Source organism: Nicotiana tabacum, chromosome 17 (genome assembly GCF_000715075.1).
Source record: "Nicotiana tabacum cultivar K326 chromosome 17, ASM71507v2, whole genome shotgun sequence".
Lineage (NCBI taxonomy): Eukaryota > Viridiplantae > Streptophyta > Magnoliopsida > Solanales > Solanaceae > Nicotiana > Nicotiana tabacum.
In genome coordinates this window covers 92,414,167-92,436,772 of record NC_134096.1, presented here as the reverse complement: position 1 = coordinate 92,436,772, position 22,606 = coordinate 92,414,167, and the positions used below count along the sequence as shown (strand labels likewise).

Genomic DNA, 22,606 nt, shown 5'->3' with positions numbered 1-22,606 from the left:
TCATACAAGTCGCCCATTGTCTTTTTCTCAAATGGTATCTAGGAGAACATCATTGAGCATAGAAAGAGATCTCGTATTAATTACTGATATACCTAATCAATAACACCATTGGGAGGTAAGTCAGTTGATCCATGGGACCAAAAACACCTAGTGCCACTCAGAGGCATTCCTTTATTTTTTCATGGCGATCTCCCAATACTTTTTTTTTTATGAATTCAATATATACTTTGCGTCAGGCTATGAATGAACAATATAGATTAAAAATTTAAGAGGATCGAAAAGCCAAAAAATATTTTAACTTATACTAATAAAACTAAAATAAAGACTGTTCAGAAATAAGATCAGGATCATGTATGTAGCTAGACGTTCTCAAATTCTACATATTTCAACTTTCTAGCATTATGCAAGAAAGTCCAAATAGTGTATTCTTAGTTTATGAAACCGTCAATATCTCGTAATAAAAAATTTTAATGAATAATTTTCTAAAGATCTTTTGTGGATATCTGTTGAAGATCTAAAAAAAAAAAAAAGATATCAATTTACATGCATCTTATCCAATTAAATCTAGGTTAAAATATTTTAGTATATGTCACTTCCACCTAAGTAACTTTTCTCACTGTGACCAATAACCACGAGGATGCTCCTTTGAGACATTGAATAGCATACTTTGACCTTTTTAATTAAAATTCAACAAAAATTGTTCCTTGAAAAATAGATTGCCGATATGCTCCATAACATGAGTCAATATCTATAAAAGAAGATAACAAGGATGTGAAATAGTCTACAAATCTAGCAAAGAGCTTTAATGAATTATAAATATAAACATATAATAAAGAAGTTAAATGGTCAAGTGAGCATCCAATTACTTCACTAATCGGTTAAATGCCAAATACATTATGTATTCTACTTGTATATTCATATTGAGCAGCAGTAAAGACTTGCCAATACTTATGAATCGTAATTGAATAATGACTCAACTTCAGAAATGTGCACAAGTAATAAATTAGAATGAGAGATAACGTAGGATTATTATCATTAAAAAATAAATGTCTAAAGCTTGTATATACAATAAATGTGCTCAATTTTATCTTGGGTATTCATTATAATGTATAATTACATTTTTATTCAACTCATGAGGGATACTTTGCTCCAAAATGTATGTAATAATCGAGCATGCGATGTTGTCCATCTGAACTCATTCCAACTTATATGGATCAATTTGTATTAGTTGCAATTTAGTATCAAAGCAAAGTTGACTGAAAATAATAGCTTCAATTTTTATAATATTGGGCACGACTACTACCTAGTAAACTAAATAAATTAAAGATGCAATATATTCAAACTTAGTTTGTTATCATTGTTTAATATGTTTTTTTTTTCCTTTTCAATAAACTAGTCAACGTAATGTACGTATTCGATCTTTCATTAAAAGTGTATTTAAAGAGAAAGTACAAGTAACAAGGATCAAACTTTTCATACTAAACTTATACGCATCTCAAGTTCGATCGATAATCCTTAAAATCAAAGTGATTATCTTCTTATATATCGTTGTAACTCAAATTACTTGTTTACATAATAATAAATATTTTCTATGTGATTTGAGTATATCTTGCCCCATTATTCCAATAAAAATCTCATACCTAAAAATTTTGGGGATTTTGAGTTGATTACTTTTTATTATAGCTACTAGAGTAGAATTATAATGTGCTTCATTATTTTTTATTGGTTGTTCTGGTTATACTTAATGCTATATTTCTTTGGTTTGAAACAGATTTATTTTTTATTTTTTATTACATATAGTGAGGACTGAGGAGGAATAAGATCTTATTTACCTGAATCAAAAAGCTATTAATCTTTGAATTGTAATAATTACTATAATTGTAATTATGAACACTCCATTATGACCGTAAATTTAGAGACCGTAAAGCTTCAGCATGGAGTTGGACATAAGAACAAACCTAAGGAACTAAAAGCTAACATCCCAACTTCTTAATTCTAACGTACCCTTTTCCCCGCGTCGTGCCCTCCGCGCGGTGAGAATCTGCCAGCTATTCAATCCTCCCATGGCTAGGATTTCAAAGAATTGGTTTCAGAGGTACGAAAAAATTTGTATTGTTTCCTCCCATTTGTTTTAGGTTTTGAATTACATAGTCTCTAGGTCTTTTTTCCGTAGCATGTGGACGAAGATTTTGGTATTTGTTTGTAGTGCAATTTCGAGAGAGTTCATATGGAATATTTAGACGTTTCTTAAAGTGTCTTCCATAAAAAATAAGCTTGCGTTGAGTGATTGTTGCTTTTGTTTATGATTCAACTTGATAGGATACAGTTTTACGCTGTTAATCACTAAATATGTTCCAATTTGGAAATTCTATTGAATTTTACTCTTATATTTTCCTAATTGGCATGTTTTATTTTATCTGCATTAAAAAGTCATTGTTGGTGTAAAAAAGAGAGTCATTGTTATGTTAGGGATCATGTTCTGTATTCTGTCCTTTTAGGTGGAGTTGTCTGTTGAAGTTGTGATACTCATATAACAAACTAATACCTGCGTAATGTAAAAACCTTGCTCTTTTTGAAATACCTTTAATCCGTTGTGTTTTCAAATGGCGTTTGTTGGTTTAGAGCCCACCTGTATATTTTTCCAAATGGGAATTTTTTTTTATTGTTTCTAGAAGAAAATGCACGTAGTGATTACAACGAATAAATCCGAAGAAAATGCACCTGGATAGAGCGGAGTGATTACAACGAATAAATCTAGCCGGCGCTAACTAATTTAGGACTGAGGCAGAGGTCATCGTATAGTGGAAACACACTATTGCCTTTTAAGTTAGTCGATTTGAGGAGGTTATAGAAAAAGATTACTACAGTATATTTGAGGAAGTTTAGAATGTCTGTATTGATAGTTGTCTTGCTAGGAAAACTATTCCAAGTCTTCCTTCTTAATGTTAACTGTGGGTCATGGAAAGTAAGTTATAAATTTTCTTTTGCTGGGGGGCAAACTCATACTACAATAGGGGTTCTTACTGTGTGGTGCAGTTGGGTTGGTTGAGTGCTCTGATCTTTATATTACTGGAGTTGACATTGAGAAGTTGCCACTATGTATTTGATAATTAAAGAATTCATAATACAATAAGATTTCACATGGACAAACTTTTGTACATTATTGAGAACTTGAATTGCTGAAAAATCTTTTCACTTACTTTTCTCGAGAACTTATGACTTTGTATTATGTAAAGTCATGATCATCTTTTTCCGTCTTATTTGGGTGATGGTGGCTTGCTCTGAGAGGACTTACCAGTGATGGCTTTCTTCACCTTTGCAATTGAGTGCTTGACTTTTGATCCAACTCCTGACAATATATTCTGATGTTTCTTGTGAGGAACTCTGATATCAGCATCTCTCGAGACTTCTACAATGACTGGACCTTCAGAACATGACTCTTCTCTTGTTTGTTGACTTCCTTCCTCATCTTTGTCATTGTCTTTTTCCTTATCAGTTATTTCTTCTTCATCTTCAGATTCTTCAGTTTTGTGTGCCTGCAGGTCTTCTTTATTGATCATTACTGCTTTTTCTTCAGCAAAACTTTCTTCCATTTTTGATGTCGCTTTTACTGATTCATGCAGAAGGTCAGGAAGTGCGGCCTTAGCTTGTGTCTCTCTTGATCTGGATTCCTCTGGGGCTTCTTTTAAATCACATTCCACTCGTTTCTCGTTTTTGTAATTTTCCTGATCCTCTTCTGTCTCTGAAGTTTTGCATTTTTCCTGCATGTGCTGGATACTTTTGGCCATTGCACCCAGTTGCACTAGTGGGGTAATGCTGTCTTTGGGCATGCCATAGACATCCGTGCTGCCTGTTGAATCAGTTTCCACCCTCTCCAATGCAAGTAAAGGATATGCTGCTTGCTCTTGTATCTGCTTAGTTACATTGATTTCATTGCTCGCCATGTTATCCGTTGCTATCTCCTTTTCGGAAACCTTAACGGATTCCAATGATGTGAAATGTTCTGTTATTTCTTCCCATTCATCCCTTGTTTTTCCCTCTTGTTCACATCCTACTTGGGCACTTGGAACATTTTCAGTCTTTACTTCTTCTTTCTCTGTTTCTTTTGTTCTATTGCTTGTTATCATCTCTTCAAGACCTGCAGCTGTTTTTTGTTCTGATCCAAAAGGTTTCAAAGTTCCTCTTTCAGGTTCACTTATTGTTGTTCCCTTCTCTTGTTGCACATGTGTTGTGTTGTTGCTTGAGGAATCTTTGCCAGTGCTCTCTCTTAAATCTTCTTGTTCCTCCTATGAGTTCATATTTTACCGTCAGGAATCTTGATTGAATGTGTACATTGTAAAGTAAACAGGGAAGGAGGCAGGGGGGAGTAAGCAAAGATTGGAAGAATGTATATTTGCTTGTATCTTTTAGCTTTTTTATTTTTTTAGTTTTGCCTTTTCCATCTTTGACACCCTGGAACATCGGTTGGCTTCAGTAGACTTTTCTTTAGCCAGCTGTGGCAGATGGGGATTTCATCTTAGTGATCTTTCCTAGAGTAGTTTTATTGACTGTCCTTATAATGTCTGTATATTTTAAGTTAGTCTGTATCCAGCGAACAATTTACTAGATATGATTCAAGTTTTTTATTTACATCAATACTTTGTTTTCTCTCGTTAACCTATGTGCTGAATATTTCATGCAGTTTGAGTTCAATCATTTTCTGCCAGCAACCTCCTTCCTAAACAGGAGGGAGTAAAACAGATCAAATCATGCAGGTAAAATATTGAAATGGAAGATAGATCCACAATTTAATCTGACCTCTTTAATTGGAGTCTTGATTTCCATAATAACACATTCGCCCTTTGATTCCTTAGCCTCTTCTGGGAGGTCTATCTCAGTACTTCCATGATTAACGTTGTTGTTGTCATTGATATTAATTTTTCCCAGTTCTTCTAGCTTTTCGGATGTTTGTTTTCCAGCAGGTGAATCTTCATTATGCTCTTCTGTATTCATGACTGCACATGTGTTGTACTTTATATGCTGCTTGTAATCATCCATTTCAGCTCCTTCTGACATCTACAGAAAAAAACAATTTTTCTGATATAGGTAACGTCCACACATTTTTAAGTAAGATGTATGATAAATGCATCCAGTTTCTAACCATTATGCTTTGGTTTTCCTCTCTCTTGTCAAAATTTTCATCTGTCTTCACTTCTGGATTTTCTTCCTGTTTTAACTTCTCCTGTTTGGTGCTGATGCTATTTTCTTCTTCAATGCAATCCGCACAGGAAACATCCTCTGTTTCTGATTTGTCAATGATCTGGAATTTGACCAGTCAACATAAGCAATCTTTTAAGAAATACAGGAGAAAAAGGAAAAAGTTAACATTTAATCAAACGATGCATGGTACAAAAACTTAATTACAATTTACCTCCTGAGCAGGTGCACTGTAAGGCTTCTCATGGTCTGCAGACCTTTGTAAAGAATTGGTGTCTGCTTTTCCTACTGCCTGTTTCTCTTCACATACCTCAGCTAACTGATGCTTCAGTTGTTCCTGTGGATCTGCACAGCTTTGTAACGTATTGGTGTCCGTAACTACTGCTGCTTCGTTATCTTCACAAATCTCAGCTGTCTGATGGATAAGTTCTTCTGTGGATTCAGATATCTTTTCATCGTTTCTTCCTTTTTCTACCGGAGTATCGAGCATATGGCCAATATCTGTTTCTCTGCTTTGTAGCTCAAGCTTATCTGCTGCAGCTGTGTTGTCCTTATTATGATTTTGGAATCCGATATCAAAGCTTTCAACCTGTAGAATGAGTAATTTCTAATTTGGTTGGTATCCAGAAATAACTGAAAGGGTGAGGAAATAGAGAGATTTCTGGAGACTGCTAGCAGGATTGCATGACGCGACAAAACATGATTGCAGTGCATATGCTGCTTCTAGCTTTGATTCAACTCGAGATAATTCGTAAGTTCTATTCATGCTTCTTTAGTGGTTGTATCGGAAGGGGAAACATCAAGTTCTGTTTTGCTAGTTTTTCTATAACTTATTTTACTGTTATAATTTAGTTCCAACTTTTTAAATTTAGAATTGCGATTTCTTGTAGCAGGTAGCAAATCGTCATTCATGTCATACTCTGCCTGCTTACACGAAATGTTTCATGCAGTTTTCCGTATATAGTGCTCTCACAGCAACATCTCCTCAATCCTCTTTTTGCAGAAGGGAACAGAAACTGAGAATAATATATATTCCTCTAGGGATTTGTGACCTTAACTAACTTGGAGTTGTGGCTTAGTTGTTGTCGTTGTTGTTGTTCTGAAAATATCATGCAGCAGGAAAATTGAACTTCTAGGCTCATAAGCATGCAACAAACTCGTAGATTCTCAGTAGATGCTTATCGGCTAATTCCTTGTAAGATCTTGCATGTTTACCTTTTCTGTAGAGTCCTCCACCCTCTTTTCTTCTGAAGAAAGTGCAATTAAGTTCTCTGCTCCACTTGTGTCTTTAACCTCTTCTGTGGTTAGATTGTCTTGCTGAAAGTTCTTCACAATTAAAAAAGAGCAATCCAGTGATTTTAGAAAAAAGAGAGAAAGCAAGCATTTCTATTTTACCTTCGTTGGGTTAGATATATGAATTTGAAACAGGCTTATGTGGTCATAGATTCTCACTAGATGCTAATCAGCTAATCTATTGTAAGGTTTTGTTCATTTACCTTTTCAGTAGAGTCCTCCACCCTCTTTTCTTCTGAAGAAAGTGCAATGAAGTTCTCTGCTCCACGCGTGTCTTTAACCACTTCTGTTGTCAGATTGGCTTGCCGAGTGTTCTGCAGAAATTAAAAAGAGCAATCCAGTGATTTAGAAGAAAGAGAAAGCAAGCATTTCTGTTTTATCTTGGGGTTAGATATATGAATTGGAAACAGGCTTATGTGGTCACTTAACCTCTTGATTGGGGGTTTCTGAAACCACTTTGCCTTCTTCAAAGTTATTTGCTGCCATCTCTTCTTTGGCTGATGTTAGAAGCTCATCTAGAGTTGTTTCTTCTTTTCCTAGGACATTCTTATTTGTCCCATCACCAGCATTGACATCTTTAAGTTCTTTTATCTGTTTGTAGTGATAGGTTTTGTTATGACTAGTTAGGCACATGAAAGAATATCAAAGCATTGATAGAAGGCCACTTAATACCTCAGTTTCAACTTCTTTGCAAAGTTTCGTTGTTTCTTCGACAAACAATTCTGTCTGTTTTCCTATCAAAGCTTCTTCTTTCTCTACTATATGTGTTCCAGATTCATCAATTCTTTCTGTGGCAGCTTCAGTATCTTCCCTGTTTTGTTCTTTGGGTTCTTCTCCAACTGGTGGTTCTTTAGGTTTCTCTTCAATTATTGGTTCTTCAAGTTTCTCTTCAACTGTTAGTTCTTTAGGTTTCTCTTCAACTGCTTGGTCCTCGGGTTTTTCTTCAATGGGTGGTTCTTCAGTTTTTTCCTTAACTGCTGGTTCTTCAGGTTTCTCTTCTACTGCTGCTTCTTCAAAATTTTCAACTGCCGACTCCTCAGGTATTTCTTCAACTGACGGTTCTTCACCTTTTTCATCAACTGCTGGTTCTTCAGTCTTTTCAACTATTGATTCTTCAGGTTTCTCCTCAATTGTTGGTTGCTCAAGTTTTTTGTCAGCTACTGGTTCTTCAGGTTTCTCTTCAATTGCTGGTTCTTCAGGTTTCTCTTCAACTGCTAGTTCCTCAGGTGTCTCTTTAACCGCTGGTTCTTCAGGTGTTTCTTTCACTGCTGGTTCTTCGGGTTTCTCCTCAGCCGCTGGTTCTTTAGGTTTCTCCTCAACTTTTGGTTCTTTAGGTTTTTCTTCAACTGCTGGTTCTTCAGTTTTTTCTTCAACTGCTGGTTCCTCATGTTTTTCTTCAACTTGTGGTTCCTCACGTTTTTCTTCAATTGCTGGTTCTACATGTTTTTCTTTAACTGCTGGTTCTTCGGGTTTCTCCGCAACTGTTGGTTCTTCAAGTTCTTCATCAATTGTTGGTTCTTCAGGTTTCTTTTCAACTGTTGGTTCTTCAGGTTTCTCCTGAATTGCTGGTTCTTGAGGTTTCTCTTCAAACGTTGGTTGTTCAGGTGTTTCTTTCACTGCAGGTTCTTCAGGTGTCCCTTCAACCGCTGGTTTGTCAGGTTTCTCCTCAATTGCTGGTTCTTCGAGTTTCTCCTCAACTTTTGGTTCTTCGGCTTTCTCCTTAACGGCTGTTTCTTCCAGTTTCTCTTCAACTATCCATTCCTCGGGTTTCTCTTCAACTGCTGAATCATCGGGTTTTTCTGCAACTGCCGGATGGTCAGCAACATCATTGTCGGTATTGCATGAAATTTCACTGTCAGTCTTGTCGTTCGAGTCTACAACCGGCATATTCTACAAGAAGAATTTAAAGTTTCACTTAGTCTTTCAATAGATAAGTAGATGTGAATTCCTTACACATACGGAACTAATAGGATGGTGGAATTCTTTTGGTTGCATCTCGCATAGGGTTATTACACATGCTCAACTGTTCTGCAACAATGATCGTGATTGCTCAGAATATTTTGAGTGCTACCATTGTTTAGTATGTTACATACACTGGTGAGAAAAGGACAAGGAGTTATGCATATAAGAATCATTCTAACGAGAGAAGAAGGTGTTCATATCTTAATCTCCAGATGGTTTTAGTAATTGTCAACTGCCGAGCATTATATCAAGTTAACAGATGTCTACATGATGATTTTTGGGACTTCTTATTTTAGCAAGATTCCTGTTTATAACTGAAATACAGTTGCCGTGGCCTAGTGGTTTAAGTCCTTGGTTTCTAGCTTAACGTCATGTGAATTCTCTTAAGGTCATATTTTGGAATTCCCCGAGAAAGAGTTTCCACTGCCTCTTCCTTTATTAACTGATAATTCTCCAAGAAGAATCTTTCTTTTTGTCAATGTTAAAAGAGTCTGCCGAAGAAAACCAATAAAATGATCAGAATAAATGCATGAAGGCATCTACCTGCAATATTTGAAATTTGCTTAAACCTTCCCTTGCAACTTATTGTTTCAAAGACTCAAAGGAATACTCGATTTGCAATGTCAATGGTCCGTTCTTTTTCAGAAAAATAAGTCATACCCATTTGTCAGCATTTGGCTAATTTTTGTTTCGACTTAGTTTTCAAAAGAAGCGCATATGAATCCCAATGATACTAGGATGTCTCACTTGTAATAGCCTCGAACAAAATAAATAAATAAACAAATAAAAGAGCAAAGATGGTTGATATTTGTGCAATAGAATATACTCTATCAGCAGTGAATTAATTTTCTATTTCTTGTATATATCATCTTATCATCTATTGTTTCCCATTTTGTGCAATAACTACAGAATAAACAAAAACTCTGGGAAAGGAAGTGAAGACTTATTTTGTTTTATATGGAGAACTTTAAATTTATAGTAGTTAGTAGTTACTACGAACTATATACTTCAAATACTTTCAGACTTGAATTTTAATATTTCTCCCAGAAAGACAAGGTGGCAAGATAATTCATATGCATGCAATAAACTTAAGACCCTCAGTGAATGGTTGTCATATGAGTGCCTTGATGCTAATTGGCTGATTCATTCTCAGGTTCTCATTTCGTTTAACTTTTCAATAGAGCCTTCACAACTAATTTCTTCTGAAGAAACTACCACGAAGTTCTCGACTCCATGCTCATCTTTCAATAAAGCTTCATCTCTGATTAAATTAGCTTGTTGAAAGTTCTGCAGATTTGAAAAAGAGGGAATTTTGTGATTTTAGTAGAAAGAGAGAAGGCATCTTTATATCTGAGAGTTACATATATGAATTAAGAACAGGCTTCTATGGTCACTTAAACTCTTGACTGGGAATCTCTGAAACCACTTGGCCTTCTTCAGAGTTCTTGGTACCAATTTCTTCTTTGGTGGACGTCAGAATTTTGTCCAAAGTCTTTTCTTCTTTTTCCATAATGTTTTTATTTGTTCCATTCCATCACCAGCATTTATATCTTTAAGTTTGTTTATATGTTTTGAAGTTATAGTTTTGGCTATCATTAGTCTATGGACAGGAAAGATCAGAGTATTAATAGAAGCCAGATCATCTAATACCTTTGTTTCAACCTCTTCACAAGATCTCATTTTTTCTTCAACAGCCAGTTCGTCCTGGTTGCGAACGGAATCTTCTTGCTTCTGTACTATACATTTTTCCGTTTCATCAGTTTGTTTTGGTACTTCTGGTCCTTCTGGATGGTCATTTACCTGCATAACCAAGTAGCTCATCAAGTTTAGAACAATAAGGACGAAGAGCAACTAAATTATTTACTTAACCAAGTCTGCTTGATCCTTCTCTATTAGCAATATCACTTGCCTCATTTTCTGTTCCTTTACTTGAATTTGGATTTATCTCAGATTTTGTGCTTCCTGAAGTTTCTTGCCTGATTAGATCCTCTTGACTATTAATGTGCACAGCTTCACCTTCAGCGAACATGTTCTTATTTAAGAAACTATCCCCTGTCGAAGTATTTTGATTGTCATAACCTGCAATATGTCGGTAGTAGTTAATACCACATCTAGTCATTATTGAAGTGACTAGAAAGTGCATCTCTTTGAACCCCCAAAAAAGTGCTTGTTACATCCATATTGGAATTTATGGCTTAATGAATGCTGCTAGCCCTAATATCTTAGCAAAAGCATATCATAGGATTTCTTTATTATATCAATGTAGTAATAAATAAATTATGTTCATATATGTAATGATAGATGATCATTATTGCTAAATACTGTGGATGTGCATTCTACTTTTTCGAGGTTTCTCCAAAACAGAAAGGCATCTTGTCTCTGGTGCTTCTCTCCATTTCAGCTTCCTTTTAGAGATTGGTTCCATTTGTATTTTTCTCTACTTTTTGCGAGTAAGACTATGGTTAAATCGATTTGATCTGTTATCTAAAGTGTGTCACCATTTTCCATTGCAAATAAAATCAATTGGATAGGGAAAGCATGTCTGTGAACTAGTATTACTCACTCTGTGGTGTAAACTTCTGTTCTTCAGTGAAAGAAGCCTCATCCTTCTGCTTTATGTTATCTTCATCTCTCTGCATTGCATCATCGATTTCTGATATTTCTTGAGAATCTAGCTGTTGCACATTTTTAGGTTCGTCAATACTAATTGGTTCTCCCAATATTGGGTTGGTCATTGTTGTCCCTTGAGCAGGCGGATGGCTTAGCATAGCTGTTGGCAGACTGCTGCTTGCTTCATTTGCATTCTGGTTATGCTTTGCCTCTTTTATGGGAGCTTCGGTTTCTTCCCTGCTTTGTTCTTCCGGCTTTTCTTTAACTGATGGTTCTTCAAGTTTCTCTTCAACCACTAGTTCTTCAGCTTTTTCGTCAACTACTGGTACCTCAGGTTTTTCTTCAACTGGCGGTTCCTCGGGGTTCTGTTCAACTGCTGTTTCCTCAGGGTTCTGTTCAAAAGCTGGTTCCTCAAGTTTATCTTCAACTGCCAGTTTCTCAAGTTTTCCTTCAATTGCTGGTTCTTCAGGTTTTTCTTCAACTGTTGGTTCATCAGGTTTATCCTCAACTGCTGGTTCTTCATCCTCAACTGCTGGATTATCAGCAACATCTTTTTTGGTAGTGCATGTAATTTTACTGCCAGTCTTACCATTTGAGTCTACAACAGGCATATTCTGCAAGAAGAATTGAAGGTTTCACTTAGTCTTTCAATAAAAAAGCATATGTGAATTCCTTGCACATACAAGACTATTAGGATGGGCGAACTTTGTGATAGTGCTTGATCCTCACCTTTTCGCGGAAAGTTACCTTTTCAGGTTTCTCTTTTTCAGTTGCTGGTTTATCAAGTTTCTCTTCAACTGTTGGTTCTTCAGGTGTTTCTTCCCATGCTGGTTCTTCAAGTGCTTCTTCCCGTGCTGCTGGTTTTTCAGGCTTCTCTTCAACTACTGATTTTTCAGGTGTCTCCTCAACTGCTAGTTCTGCAGGTTTCTCCAATATAACTACTGGTTCTTCATATTTTTTTTCAATTGCTAGTTCTTCAGGTTTTGCCTCAACTGCTGGATAGTCAAAAACATCATTGTTGGCATTGCATGGAATTTCACTGTTAATCTTGTCCTTTGAATCTACAACTGGCATATTCTGCAAGAAGAATTTAAAGTTTCACTAAATCTTTCAGTAGATAAGTAGATGTAAATTCCTTGCACGTATAGAGCAAGGAATCTCTGTGACAGTGCTTGATCACCTTTTCCAGGAGAGTTACGGCTTCAGGTTTCTCTTTTTCAACTGCTGTTTTTTTAGGTTTCTGTTCAATAGCTAGTTCTTCAACTGTCTCTTCAACTGTTGATTTGTCAGGTTTCTCTTCAACTGCTAGTGCTTCAGGTGTTTCCTCCCCTGCTTGCTCTCCAAGTGTTTCTTCAGTTGCTAGTTTTTCAGATTTCTCCTCTATCACTGATTTTTCAGGTTTATCCTCAACAATTGGTTCTTCAAGTTTCTCCTTAGCCATTGGTTCTTCAGGTTTTTTCTCAATCGCTGGTTCTTCAGGTTTTTCCTCAACTGCTGGATAGTCAGCAACATCATTGTTGGTATTGCATGGAGTTGCACTGTTATTCTTCTCGTTTAACTCTATAATTGGTATATTCTGCAAGAAGAATTTAAAGTTTAACTTAATCTTCCAACAGGCAAATGTGAATTGTTGCGCATACATAACTAATAGGATGGATAAAATTTGTGATTGTGCTTGATCCTCACCTTTTCCAAGAGAGTTACTTTTTCATGTTTCTCTCCGACTGCTGTTTTTTCAGGGTTCTTTCCAACTGCTAGTTCTTCAGGTGTTTTTTCAACTGCTGGTTCTTCAGGTTTCTCTTCAAATGCTAGTTCTTTAGATGTTTCTTCCCATGCTGGTCCTGCAGGTGTTTGTTCAACTACTGGTTCTTCTGATTTCTCTTCAACTGGTGGTTCGTCAAGTTTCTCCTCGACTGCTGGTTCTTCAGGTTTCTTTTCCACAGCTGGTTCTTCAGGTTTCTCTTGCACTGCTGGTTCATCAGCTTTTTCCTTAATCGCTGGTTCTTCAGGTTTCTCTGTGGCCACTGGTTCTTCAGGTTTCTCTTCAATTGCTTGTTCTTCATGTTTTTCTTCAACTGTTAGTTCTTCAGGTTTATCTTCAACTGCTGGATAGTCAGCACCATCATTGTTGTTATTGCCTGGACTTTCAACGTCAATCTTGTCCTTTGAGTCTACAATTGGCATATTCTGCAAGAAAACTTGAAAGTTTGACTTAGTCTTTCAGTAGATTAACATATGTGAGTTCCTTGCACATATAAAGCTAATAGGATGGATAAATTTTGAAACAGTGTTTAATCCTAACCTTCTTTAGGAGAGCTTCTGTTTCAGGTTTCTCCTCTTCAATTGTTGGGTTTTCATGTTTCTCTTCAATAACTAGTTCTGCAGGTGTCTCTTCAGTAATTGGTTCTTCTAGCTTCTCTTCAACTGCTAGTTCTTCATGGGTTTCCTCTCCTGCTAACTCTTCAAGTTTCTGCTCAATCGTTGGTACTTCAGGTTTCTCCTTAATCGCTTGTGCATCAGGTTTCTCTTCAACCACTGGTTCATCAGTTGTTTCCTCAATTGTTGTTTTTTCAAGATTTTCCTCAACTGCTGGATAGTAAGCAACATCATTGTTGGTGTTGCATGGAATTTCACAGTCAGTCTTGTCGTTCGAGTCTACAACTGGCATATTCTGTAAGAAGAATTTAAAGTTTCACTTAGTCTTTCAATAGATAAGCAGATCTGAAAAGCTTGCACATATAAAACTATTAGGATGGACAAACTTTGTGACAATGCTAGATCCTCACCTTTTCTAGGAGAGTTACCCTTTCAAGTTTCTCATCTTCAATTGTTGGTTCTTCAAGTTTCTCTTCAACGGTTTGTTCTTCAGGTTTCTCCTCAACTGCTGGTTCTTTAGGTTTCTTCTCAATTATTGGTTCTTCACTTTTCTCCTCAATTGCTGGTTTTTCAGGTTTCTCTTCAACCGCTAATTCTTCAGGTTTCTCCTCAACTGTTGGTTCTTCAAGGTTTTCCTCAACTGCTACGTCTTCAGCAACATCGTCGTTGGTATTGCATGGAATTACACTGTCAGTCTTATCATTGAAATCTACAACTGGTATATTCTGCAAGAAGAATTAAAGTTTCACTTAGTCTTTCAATAGATAAGTTGATACGAATTATTGCACATACAGAACTAGTAGGATGGCTAAAATTTGTGACAATGTTTGATGCTCACCTTTTCCAAAAGAGTTACCTTGTCAGATTTTTCCTCTTCAACTGCTGGTTCTTCTGGTTTCTCTTTAAACGCTTGTTCTTTAGGTGTTACTTCCAGTGTTGGTTCTTCAGGTGTTTCTTCAATTACTGATTTTCCAGGTTTCTCTTCAAGAGTTGGTTCTTCAAGTTTCTCCTCAACAATTGGTTCTTCAGGTTTCTCTTCCGTTGCTGATTTTTCAGGTTCCTCATTAACTGCTGGTTCTTCAGGTTTTTTCCTAACCGCTGGTTCTTCAGGCTTCTTTTCCACTGACGGTTCTTCAGGTTTTACCTCAACCGCTGGTTCTTCAGTTTTTTTCATTAATGCTGATTCTTCAGATTTCTCTTCAATTGCCGGTTCTTCATGTTTTTCCTCAACTACTGGTTCTTCAGTTTTTTCCTTAACTGCTACATAGTCAGCAATATCATTGTTGTTGTAGGGAGTTGCATTGTCAGTCTTGTCCTTTGAGTCTGCAATTGGTAAATTCTGCAAGAAAATTTAAAGTTTCACTTGGTCTTTCAGTGGATAAACAGATGTGAATTCGTTGCATATATAGAGCTAATAGGATGGATAAACTCTGTGACACTGCTTGTTTCTTACCTTTTCCTGGAGAGTTACTGTTTCAAGTTTATCCTCTTCATTTTCTGGGTTTCCAGGTTTATCTTCAAGAACTAGTTCTTTAGGTATCTCTTCAACTGTTGGTTCTTTAAGTTTCTCTTCAAGTGCTAGTTCTTCAGATGTTTCCTCCCCTGCTACCTCTTTAGGTGATTCTTTAGCTGCTGGTTCTTCAGGTTTCTTTTCAGCCGCTGGTTGTTGAGATTTCTCCTCGACTAGTTCGTCAGATTTCTCCTCAATCATTGGTTCTTCAAGTTTCTCCTCAACCATTTGTTTTTCAGGTTTCTCAACCACTGGTACATCAGGTGTCTCTTCATCAACAAGTTCTTTAGATTTTCCTTCAATTGCTGGTTCTTCGGGGTTTCCCTCAACTTCTGGAAAGTGGGCAGCATCGTTGTTGGTATTGCATGGAAGTTCACTGTCAGTCTTGTCGTTCGAGTCTACAACTAGCATACTCTGCAAGAAGAATTTTGAAGTTTCACTTGGTCTTTCAATAGGTAAGCAGATGTGAATTGTTGCACATACACAACTAATAGTAATAAGATGGATAAACCTTTTGACAATGCTTGATCCTCACCTTTTCTAGGAAAGTTACCCTTTCAGATTTCTCCTTTTCAATTATTGATTCTTCAGGTTTCTTCTCAACTATTGGTTCTTCATGTTTCTCCTCAATTGTTGGTTTTTCGGGTTTCTCTTCAACTGCTAGTTCTTCAGGTTTCTCCTCAATTGTTGGTTTTTCGGGTTTCTCTTCAACTGCTAGTTCTTCAGGTTTCTCCTCAACTGTTGGTTCTTCATGTTTTTCTTCAACTGCTGGTTCTTCAAGGTTTTCCTCAATTGCTACATATTCAGCAACATCATTGTTGGTATTGCATGGAATTTCACAGTCAGTCTTGTCGTTGAAATCTACAGCTGGCATATTCTGCAAGAAGAATTTAAAGTTTCATTTAGTCTTTCAATAGATAAGCATATGTGAATTGTTGCACATAGATGGATAAACTATGTGATAATGCTTGATACTCACCTCTTCCATAAGAGTTACCTTTTCAGGTTTCTCCTCTTCAACTGCTGGTTCTTCTGGTTTCTCTTCAAATGCTAGTTCTTTAGGTGTTTCTTCCCATGTTGGTTCTTCAGGTGTTTCTTCAATCAGTGGTTTTTCAGGTTTCTCTTCAACAGTTGGTTCTTCAAGTTTCTCCTCAACAATTGGTTCTTCAGGTTTCTCTTTCATCACTGATTTTTCAGGTTCCTCTTTAACTGTTGGTTCTTCAGGTTTTTCCCCAGCCGTTGGCTCTTCAGGTTTTTCTTTCCCTGCTGGTTCTTCAGGTTTTACCTTTGCCGCTGGTTCTTCAGGTTTCTCCATAACTGCTGGTTCTTCAAATTTCTTTTCAATTGCAGGTTCTTCATGTTTTTCTTCAACTACTGGTTCTTCAGGTTTTTCCTCAACTGTTGCATAGTCAGCAATATCATTGCTGGTATCGCATGGAATTGCAATGTCAGTCTTGTCCTTTGAGTCTGCAATAGGCAAATTCTGCAAGAAAATTTAAATTTTCACTTAGTATTTCAATAGATAAACAGATATGAATTCGTTACACATATAGAACTAATAGGATGGATAAACTCTGTGACACTGCTTAAGGAGAGTTACCGTTTCAGGTTTCTCCTCTTTATTTGCTGGTTTTTCAGTTTTATTTTCAACAACTAGTTTTTCATCTGTCTGTTCAATCGTTAGTTCTTCAGGTTTCTCTTCAAGCGGTAGTTCTTCAGCTGTTTCCTCCCCTATCTGCACTTGTTTTTCTTTAGTTGCTGGTTCTTCAGGTTTCTCTTCAGCTGTTGGTTCTTCTGGTTTCTCCTCAACTGTTGGTTCTTCAGGTTTTTCTTTAACTTCAGGTTCTTCAGGGTTTTCCTCAACTTCTGAAAAGCGAGCATCATTATTGTTGGTAATGCTTGGAATTTTACTGTCAGTTTTGTCGTTCGAGACTACAACTGGCATACTCTGCAAGAAAAGAACTTTAAAGTCTTACTTAGTCTTTCAGTAGGTAAGCATATGTAAATCGTATCGTATACACAACTAATAAGATGGATAAACTTTGTGACAATGCTTGATCCTCACCTTTTCCAGGAGAGTTACCCTTTCAGGTTTCTCCTCTTCAATTGTTTGTTCTTCATGTTTCTCCTCAATTGTTGGTTCTTCAGGTTTCTTCTCAAATGCTGGTGCTTCACGTTTCTCCTCAATTGATGGTTTTTCAGATTTCTCTTCAACAGCTGGTTCTTCAGGTTTCTTCTCAACCGTTGGTTCTTCAGGTTTTTCTTCAACTACTGGTTCTTCAAGGTTTGCCTCAACTGATACATAGTCGGCAACATCATTGTTGGTATTGCATGGAATTTCACTGTTAGTCTTGTCATTGAAATCTACAACTGACATATTCTGCAAGAAGAATTTAAAGTTTCACTTAATCTTTCAATAGATAAGTAGATATGAATCTTTGCACGTACAAAACTAATAGGATGGATAAACTTTGTGATAGTGCTTGATCCTCACCTTTTCCAAGAGAGTTACCTTTTCAGATTTCTCCTCTTTAACCACTGGTTTTTCAGATTTCTCTTCAACTGCTAATTGTTCAGGTGTTTCTTCAACAGTTGGTTCTTCAGGTTTCTCTTCAAATTCTAGTTCTTCCGGTGTTTCTTCCCGTGTTGGTTCTTCAGCTTTTTCTTCAACTACTAGTTCTTTAGGTTTCTCTTCAGCTGCTGGTTTTTCATGTTTCTCCTCGACCTCTGGTTCTTCAAGTTTTTCTTCCACAGCTGGTTTTTCAGGTTTTTCCTCAATCGCTGGTTCTTCATGTTTCTCCGTAACCGCTAGTTCTCTAGGTTTCTCTTCAACAGTTGGTTCTTCATGTTTTTCTTCAACTGCTGGTTCTTCAGGTTTTCCCTCAACTTCTGGATAGTCAACAGCCTCATGATTGGTATTGCATGAAATTTCATTGTTTGTCTTGTCGTTCGAGTCTACAACTGGCATATTCTGCAAGAAGAATTTAAAGTTTCACTTAGTTTTTCAAAAGATAAGCAGATGTAAATTCCTTGCACATATAGAACTAATAGGACGGATAAATTATGTAACAATGCTTGATCCTCACCTTTTCCAGGAGAGTTACCTCTTCCTTATTGTCATCCATGTTGCATTTTCCCTTCAAACCACCATGGATATCTTCTGAACTGGTGGCTGTATCAAGCTTATGGTCGGATGTTGTCTCTATAAGTTCCCCGAAAGATGAGTTTCCAATCTCGTCACCAGTGACAAGCAAAAGTTCAGTGAGATTCTTTTCCACTTCATTTTCCAAAAAGATGTCATTTGACTTGTTATCTTTTGGAATTTCAGCAATTTCCTGCCCTTCTGCTGCAATTTCTGATGCTTCGTCATCTCTACTTTCTCTTTTTGAGCCTTCTGGCATGTCCAGCTGGTCAGTTTTCCTTTGCATATTTTCCTCGCAGGCTACCTGTGAATCAACAATTTGGACATGTTTTTTTTCAGACTCATTTGCTTTACTTGCTCTGCGATCAATTATAGCAGCATTCTCAAACATCTTGGTTTGGTTTTCTTCTTCATGCTGGCTCGTGTTGGCATCATTCTCTGAGACAGTTCCGATGACGTCTCTTAATGGAGCAGAATTGGTATCTTCTTTGGGGGCTATGTCCTCTCTTTCTTCTGTAAACGAAGATATCAATATGTCTGAGCTCTGAATATCATCAATGTCCTTGGATGTTGTATTTATTATTATTTCATTAAACTGATGTGCTTCTTGGTTTCCATTCTCAATTGAGTTGTCCCCATGTTTCCTGCTCGTATCTGATTCAGCATCATCTAACCTGGTTTCTTCTACAACATTAACAAATGGGTTAACAAGCAGATTCCTAGCACCCTCTCCATCTCCTGTCTCTTTTTTCTCATCCTCTCCTGTTTGGCACTCTGTTTGGGGGGAGATGAAAATACTTCTATCATCATTGTAGTCATTCTCATCTTTGAGTGCTTTCTCATCCTTCGTGTCACCAGGTGATTTGATTGCTTCAGCGTTTGTCCCTTCTGTTCTTTCTAAAATGGATGACATAGTCTCTTTTTCTTCTTTTCCTTCAAAGATTGTTTCACATGAGTCTCTTCCCTTGTCGGTATCAGGTACATGCTCTGTGCTGTCATCTTCATGACAAACTTTTTCTTTTTCTGTTGTATCCTCTCGTAAATGTCCTATGGAACTCTCTTTATAGTTTAGCATGTGTACAATCTGACTAGAGATTGTCTTTGTCAAATCTCCGTTGGGTTTTTCTTGTGTCATGCATCCCTCATCCTTGTCCGAGCTAGTTGCTGATTCTTTTACATTTTGTGTGTATCCGTTTGAACAAATATTTTCATTTGAGCTGATTTCTACTTTTTGGTCTTCTGTTTTCTCCCCAAGGTGGAATGAAATCCCTGACATCTCTTCGCCTGACTTGTTTGGTGTATCGACTGACACATGGACTTCCATTGAACTGCTAATTTCTTCAACAGCCTTGGCAACTGAGGGTGATTCAAAAATATTTTCACCCTCAGTTTTTCCGTTGTTACCTTGAATGGGATCCTTAACATTTTCAACCTCTGAAGTTCTTTCAACCTCAGGTACTGGATGGACTTTGTTGTCTGCCTCCATGATCGGTTTGTCTGATACTGCATATGCTTCACCTAGCAAATTCTCTTTTTTTCTCTGCATGAAGTAAAAATGGTTTTGCTTTATTGTAGCTAAATTAAACAAGAAATGTGTGTATCTAATGTTGACAGAGCAGCACTCAAACATGAACTTTGTCAGACTAACCCTTGCATATTTAAACTGCATATTGGAACAGCATATATTAGTAGATTCCTGTTTATGATTGAAATGGAGTTACTAACCCTGGCCTAGTGGTCAAAGCCCTAATGCTCTAGCCTTAAGTCCCAAAGTATGACCTGCTCGCTGAACTTTCTTTGCCATGTTTAAGAATTACCACAGAAGTAGTTGCTACTGCTACTCCCTTTATTAACCAATCAATATCCAACATGACCTATTTTCTCTTTGAATAATGTATCAGATATTTTTCTTTGATGAGGTGACTTCCATAGGAAACAATAAAACAATAGGAAATGCATTAAGACTTCTACATACGATATTTGAAGTTGTCTTACTCCTAATAAGCTTTGGAAGGCACGTGCAGCACTGTTTATTGCTTGCAAGTGATTTGTTAGTGTCTCCTAAAAAAGATACATTGTGGTTTTTCAGTTGGCTTACTTACAGATGTGGCCTTGGAACAAGCTCCTTAACTTCTGAAAATGTACGCACACATTACTGGTAGGATCTCATATTTCTATATTAGCTTGATCTGACAAAGAATTTAGCTACCTTCTCAAAATTTTCATTGTGCATTGTCATGTATAGAGAATTTAGAGGTCAATGACAAGCACTCAAGCTAGACCATTTATCTCCATTTTTTTATTTTTTATAATGTTTCTAGAATAGGAGAAGACTGATTTGAAAATGTTTTCATAATCTCCTCCTGGTATGTACTGAAGTGAACGGCTTTCTTTCCAGGATAAGAAGTTTGTCTCACACAATTAAACTGAAGACTGCCCTTGGTTCTAACCCCCCCCCCCCCCCACCCCCCCACCCCCCAAAAAAAAAAGGCCCTTTTCCCTCCTAAAAGACCACACCTTAGACCATAAGAACCTTCTTTTTAAAATATACAGCAAATGGAAAAAGAAAATAGGTATCAATTCCGCGTTGTTTACATGTCACTGTGCATAACTTAAATCACTTGTGTATATTTCGAAGGTCAAGAGGTTTCTCATACCCAAAACTGGAGGTAATTCGTATTTTACCCTTTTTTGGTTGTAAGTATACTAAGGCCGGTTAGCTGTATTGAAGAACCCCTTTCTTCATCCTTTGTCACAACCAAACTCGGGGCCTATTTTTCTCTCTAATTTGATGGAAACCCACAGGTTTTGAGATTTGGATGAACTAATATGGTTCCAAATGGTGTGTCAGAGATAGAAGTATAGAACTGAACCAAGTCTTCATGCATAGGTTTTTATGTAATGTACTTTTGGATGAATAACTATTGTCCTTTGGAGAGAGTCAAGTTTTTCAATACTACTATTTATTTAAGAAGATGTATCAGATTGCGTTGATTCATTTCCGTGCTAATTTGATGTTTTTCTATGATATTCTTTTATGAATAACTATGGTCTTTTGGGGAGAGTCAAGTTTTTCAGTACTAATTTATTTAACAAAATCTTGTCGAGCATAAAAAATTGCATTGCTTTGTTTCTGTGCTAATTCTTTTAGGATCATATTACCTTCATACACATATCTAGAACCAACCCTTTGTTGTCTAAAAGGCGAATCACAACTAAAGTGTAGAAGTGTATCAAGAATGAATGTCATGTAGGGCTAAAGTTGTTCCGGAACCTTTATATGAACATACAGCTTGGTCAGGATGCTCTTCAATTAGCAGGGTTCTAACTCCTAAGTCCCACGTTAAGTTGTGAGTTCTATTGCAACATAAGCAATTCGAGCCAGTTGAATATCTACTAATTTGTAGACATAATCAACATAAAACATATTTTCTTTTGTATTCAGGGGTGCATGACAATGATCATACATGAAGATGGATATCCTTAATTCCGGTTCTTTAGTGACAAACTTTGAACTTTGAAACAAATGGTTAGTGCTCTAGTGAATAGAATACTTCATACAAGATCTATAGTTGATCAATAGGATACGTACTACCCTCTATTTATACTTCTTAGGGACTTAGTAATCCTGGAAATCCTTATGGAACAAACGTAAAGGTTCCTCTTTCAAATTTTTTACACATACTTTAAGTTTGTGAAAGCAAGCTTGACTACTGCAATATGTTATAGGAGAATTAGAAACAGTTGTGGCTACATGAGAATGATAAACACACAAGACGATGAAGTGGCATGCTCACATAAAGTAAAGCTGGTTGACAAGTGAGTTAACTTACACTTTTGTTCTGTAGAATTTCAGCTTCGTTTTCCATTCCTTTTGCAGCTGATCACGGAATTGTAGTTTTAAGCTTTCTTTTCCCCTCCTTAAAGACTACAAGAGAGTGTTTTGTTTAATTCAACTGGATTGGAAATTCTCATTGCTATAAGTAGACATTCTTTCTCTCAATATGTTAATGTAGGATTATAATAGTTATATAATCATCAATTGATGACCATGTTGTTAAAGTAGAGAGAAAATGACAAAATCCCACTTGTTAATCCTACTAATATTGTGAGTTGGACATAGATGGGTGGTCCTTTTGAATGATGAGTAGTCACATGCCCCTCTAGTATAGCATTAGTCATCAAATAGTCGGATAATTGTTTCGCAATAACTGTTAAGGATTATGCAGTTGACAAGGAGAAACTGCCAGGAGCACATTACTTTTTACTTTGTCACAAGTCTGGTTATAAATTTCTTTATGGTACAACATGTTATTTAAAGGAGAGTAATGCCTTCATAACATTCCTTAGATAGGTGCGCAGCCGTCTTATTGCCACATTTCACAATGGCTTGAATCTATTTTCCTAAAATTGGTTCAGTTGAATTACTTGATCTTGGAAAACTTTAGCTTGAATTTTAATGTATTTGACAGTAGCTTAAAATTCCCCTACAAATTACTTGATCTTGGGAAAACTAA

The 22,606-nt window shown here is 36.7% G+C and overlaps 1 protein-coding gene across 9 annotated transcripts; it reads right to left on the bottom strand.

Moving 5' to 3' along the window:
- Positions 1–3,081: 3,081 nt before the first annotated feature.
- LOC107827382 (uncharacterized) lies at positions 3,082–22,107 on the bottom strand. Of its 9 annotated transcripts, none has more exons than XM_016654504.2 (26): positions 21,923–22,107; positions 18,034–19,629; positions 17,442–17,918; positions 17,013–17,327; positions 16,548–16,895; positions 15,927–16,430; positions 15,483–15,824; positions 14,891–15,361; positions 14,276–14,776; positions 13,848–14,162; positions 13,364–13,732; positions 12,748–13,248; positions 12,242–12,637; positions 11,791–12,138; positions 11,015–11,675; positions 10,361–10,530; positions 10,102–10,251; positions 9,667–9,738; positions 7,162–8,379; positions 6,919–7,080; positions 6,693–6,803; positions 6,412–6,522; positions 5,411–5,785; positions 5,141–5,299; positions 4,798–5,055; positions 3,082–4,286 (listed from the first exon to the last, which is right to left on the bottom strand). In XM_016654504.2, the coding sequence occupies exons 1-26, from the start codon at positions 21,956–21,958 to the stop codon at positions 3,258–3,260; spliced, it is 10,995 nt and encodes a 3,664-aa protein (XP_016509990.2). In that variant the 5' UTR covers positions 21,959–22,107; the 3' UTR covers positions 3,082–3,257. The 9 variants fall into 9 exon arrangements, with proteins under 9 accessions (XP_016509990.2, XP_016509991.2, XP_016509995.2 ...); XM_016654505.2 differs by having other exon boundaries at positions 6,412–6,513; XM_016654509.2 differs by having other exon boundaries at positions 11,809–12,138.
- Positions 22,108–22,606: the final 499 nt, after the last annotated feature.

Bases quoted from the DNA above. Each gene is read 5' to 3' on its own strand.
- LOC107827382 (XM_016654504.2), bottom strand. From the start codon at position 21,958: ATGGAAAACGAAGCTGAAATTCTACAGAACAAAAGT. The intron at 17,919-18,033 runs GTGAGGATCAAG...TTCTTCTTGCAG, and splicing joins AGGTAACTCTCCTGGAAAAG to AATATGCCAGTTGTAGACTC. The intron at 12,139-12,241 runs GTGATCAAGCAC...TTCTTCTTGCAG, and splicing joins CCGTAACTCTCCTGGAAAAG to AATATGCCAGTTGTAGATTC.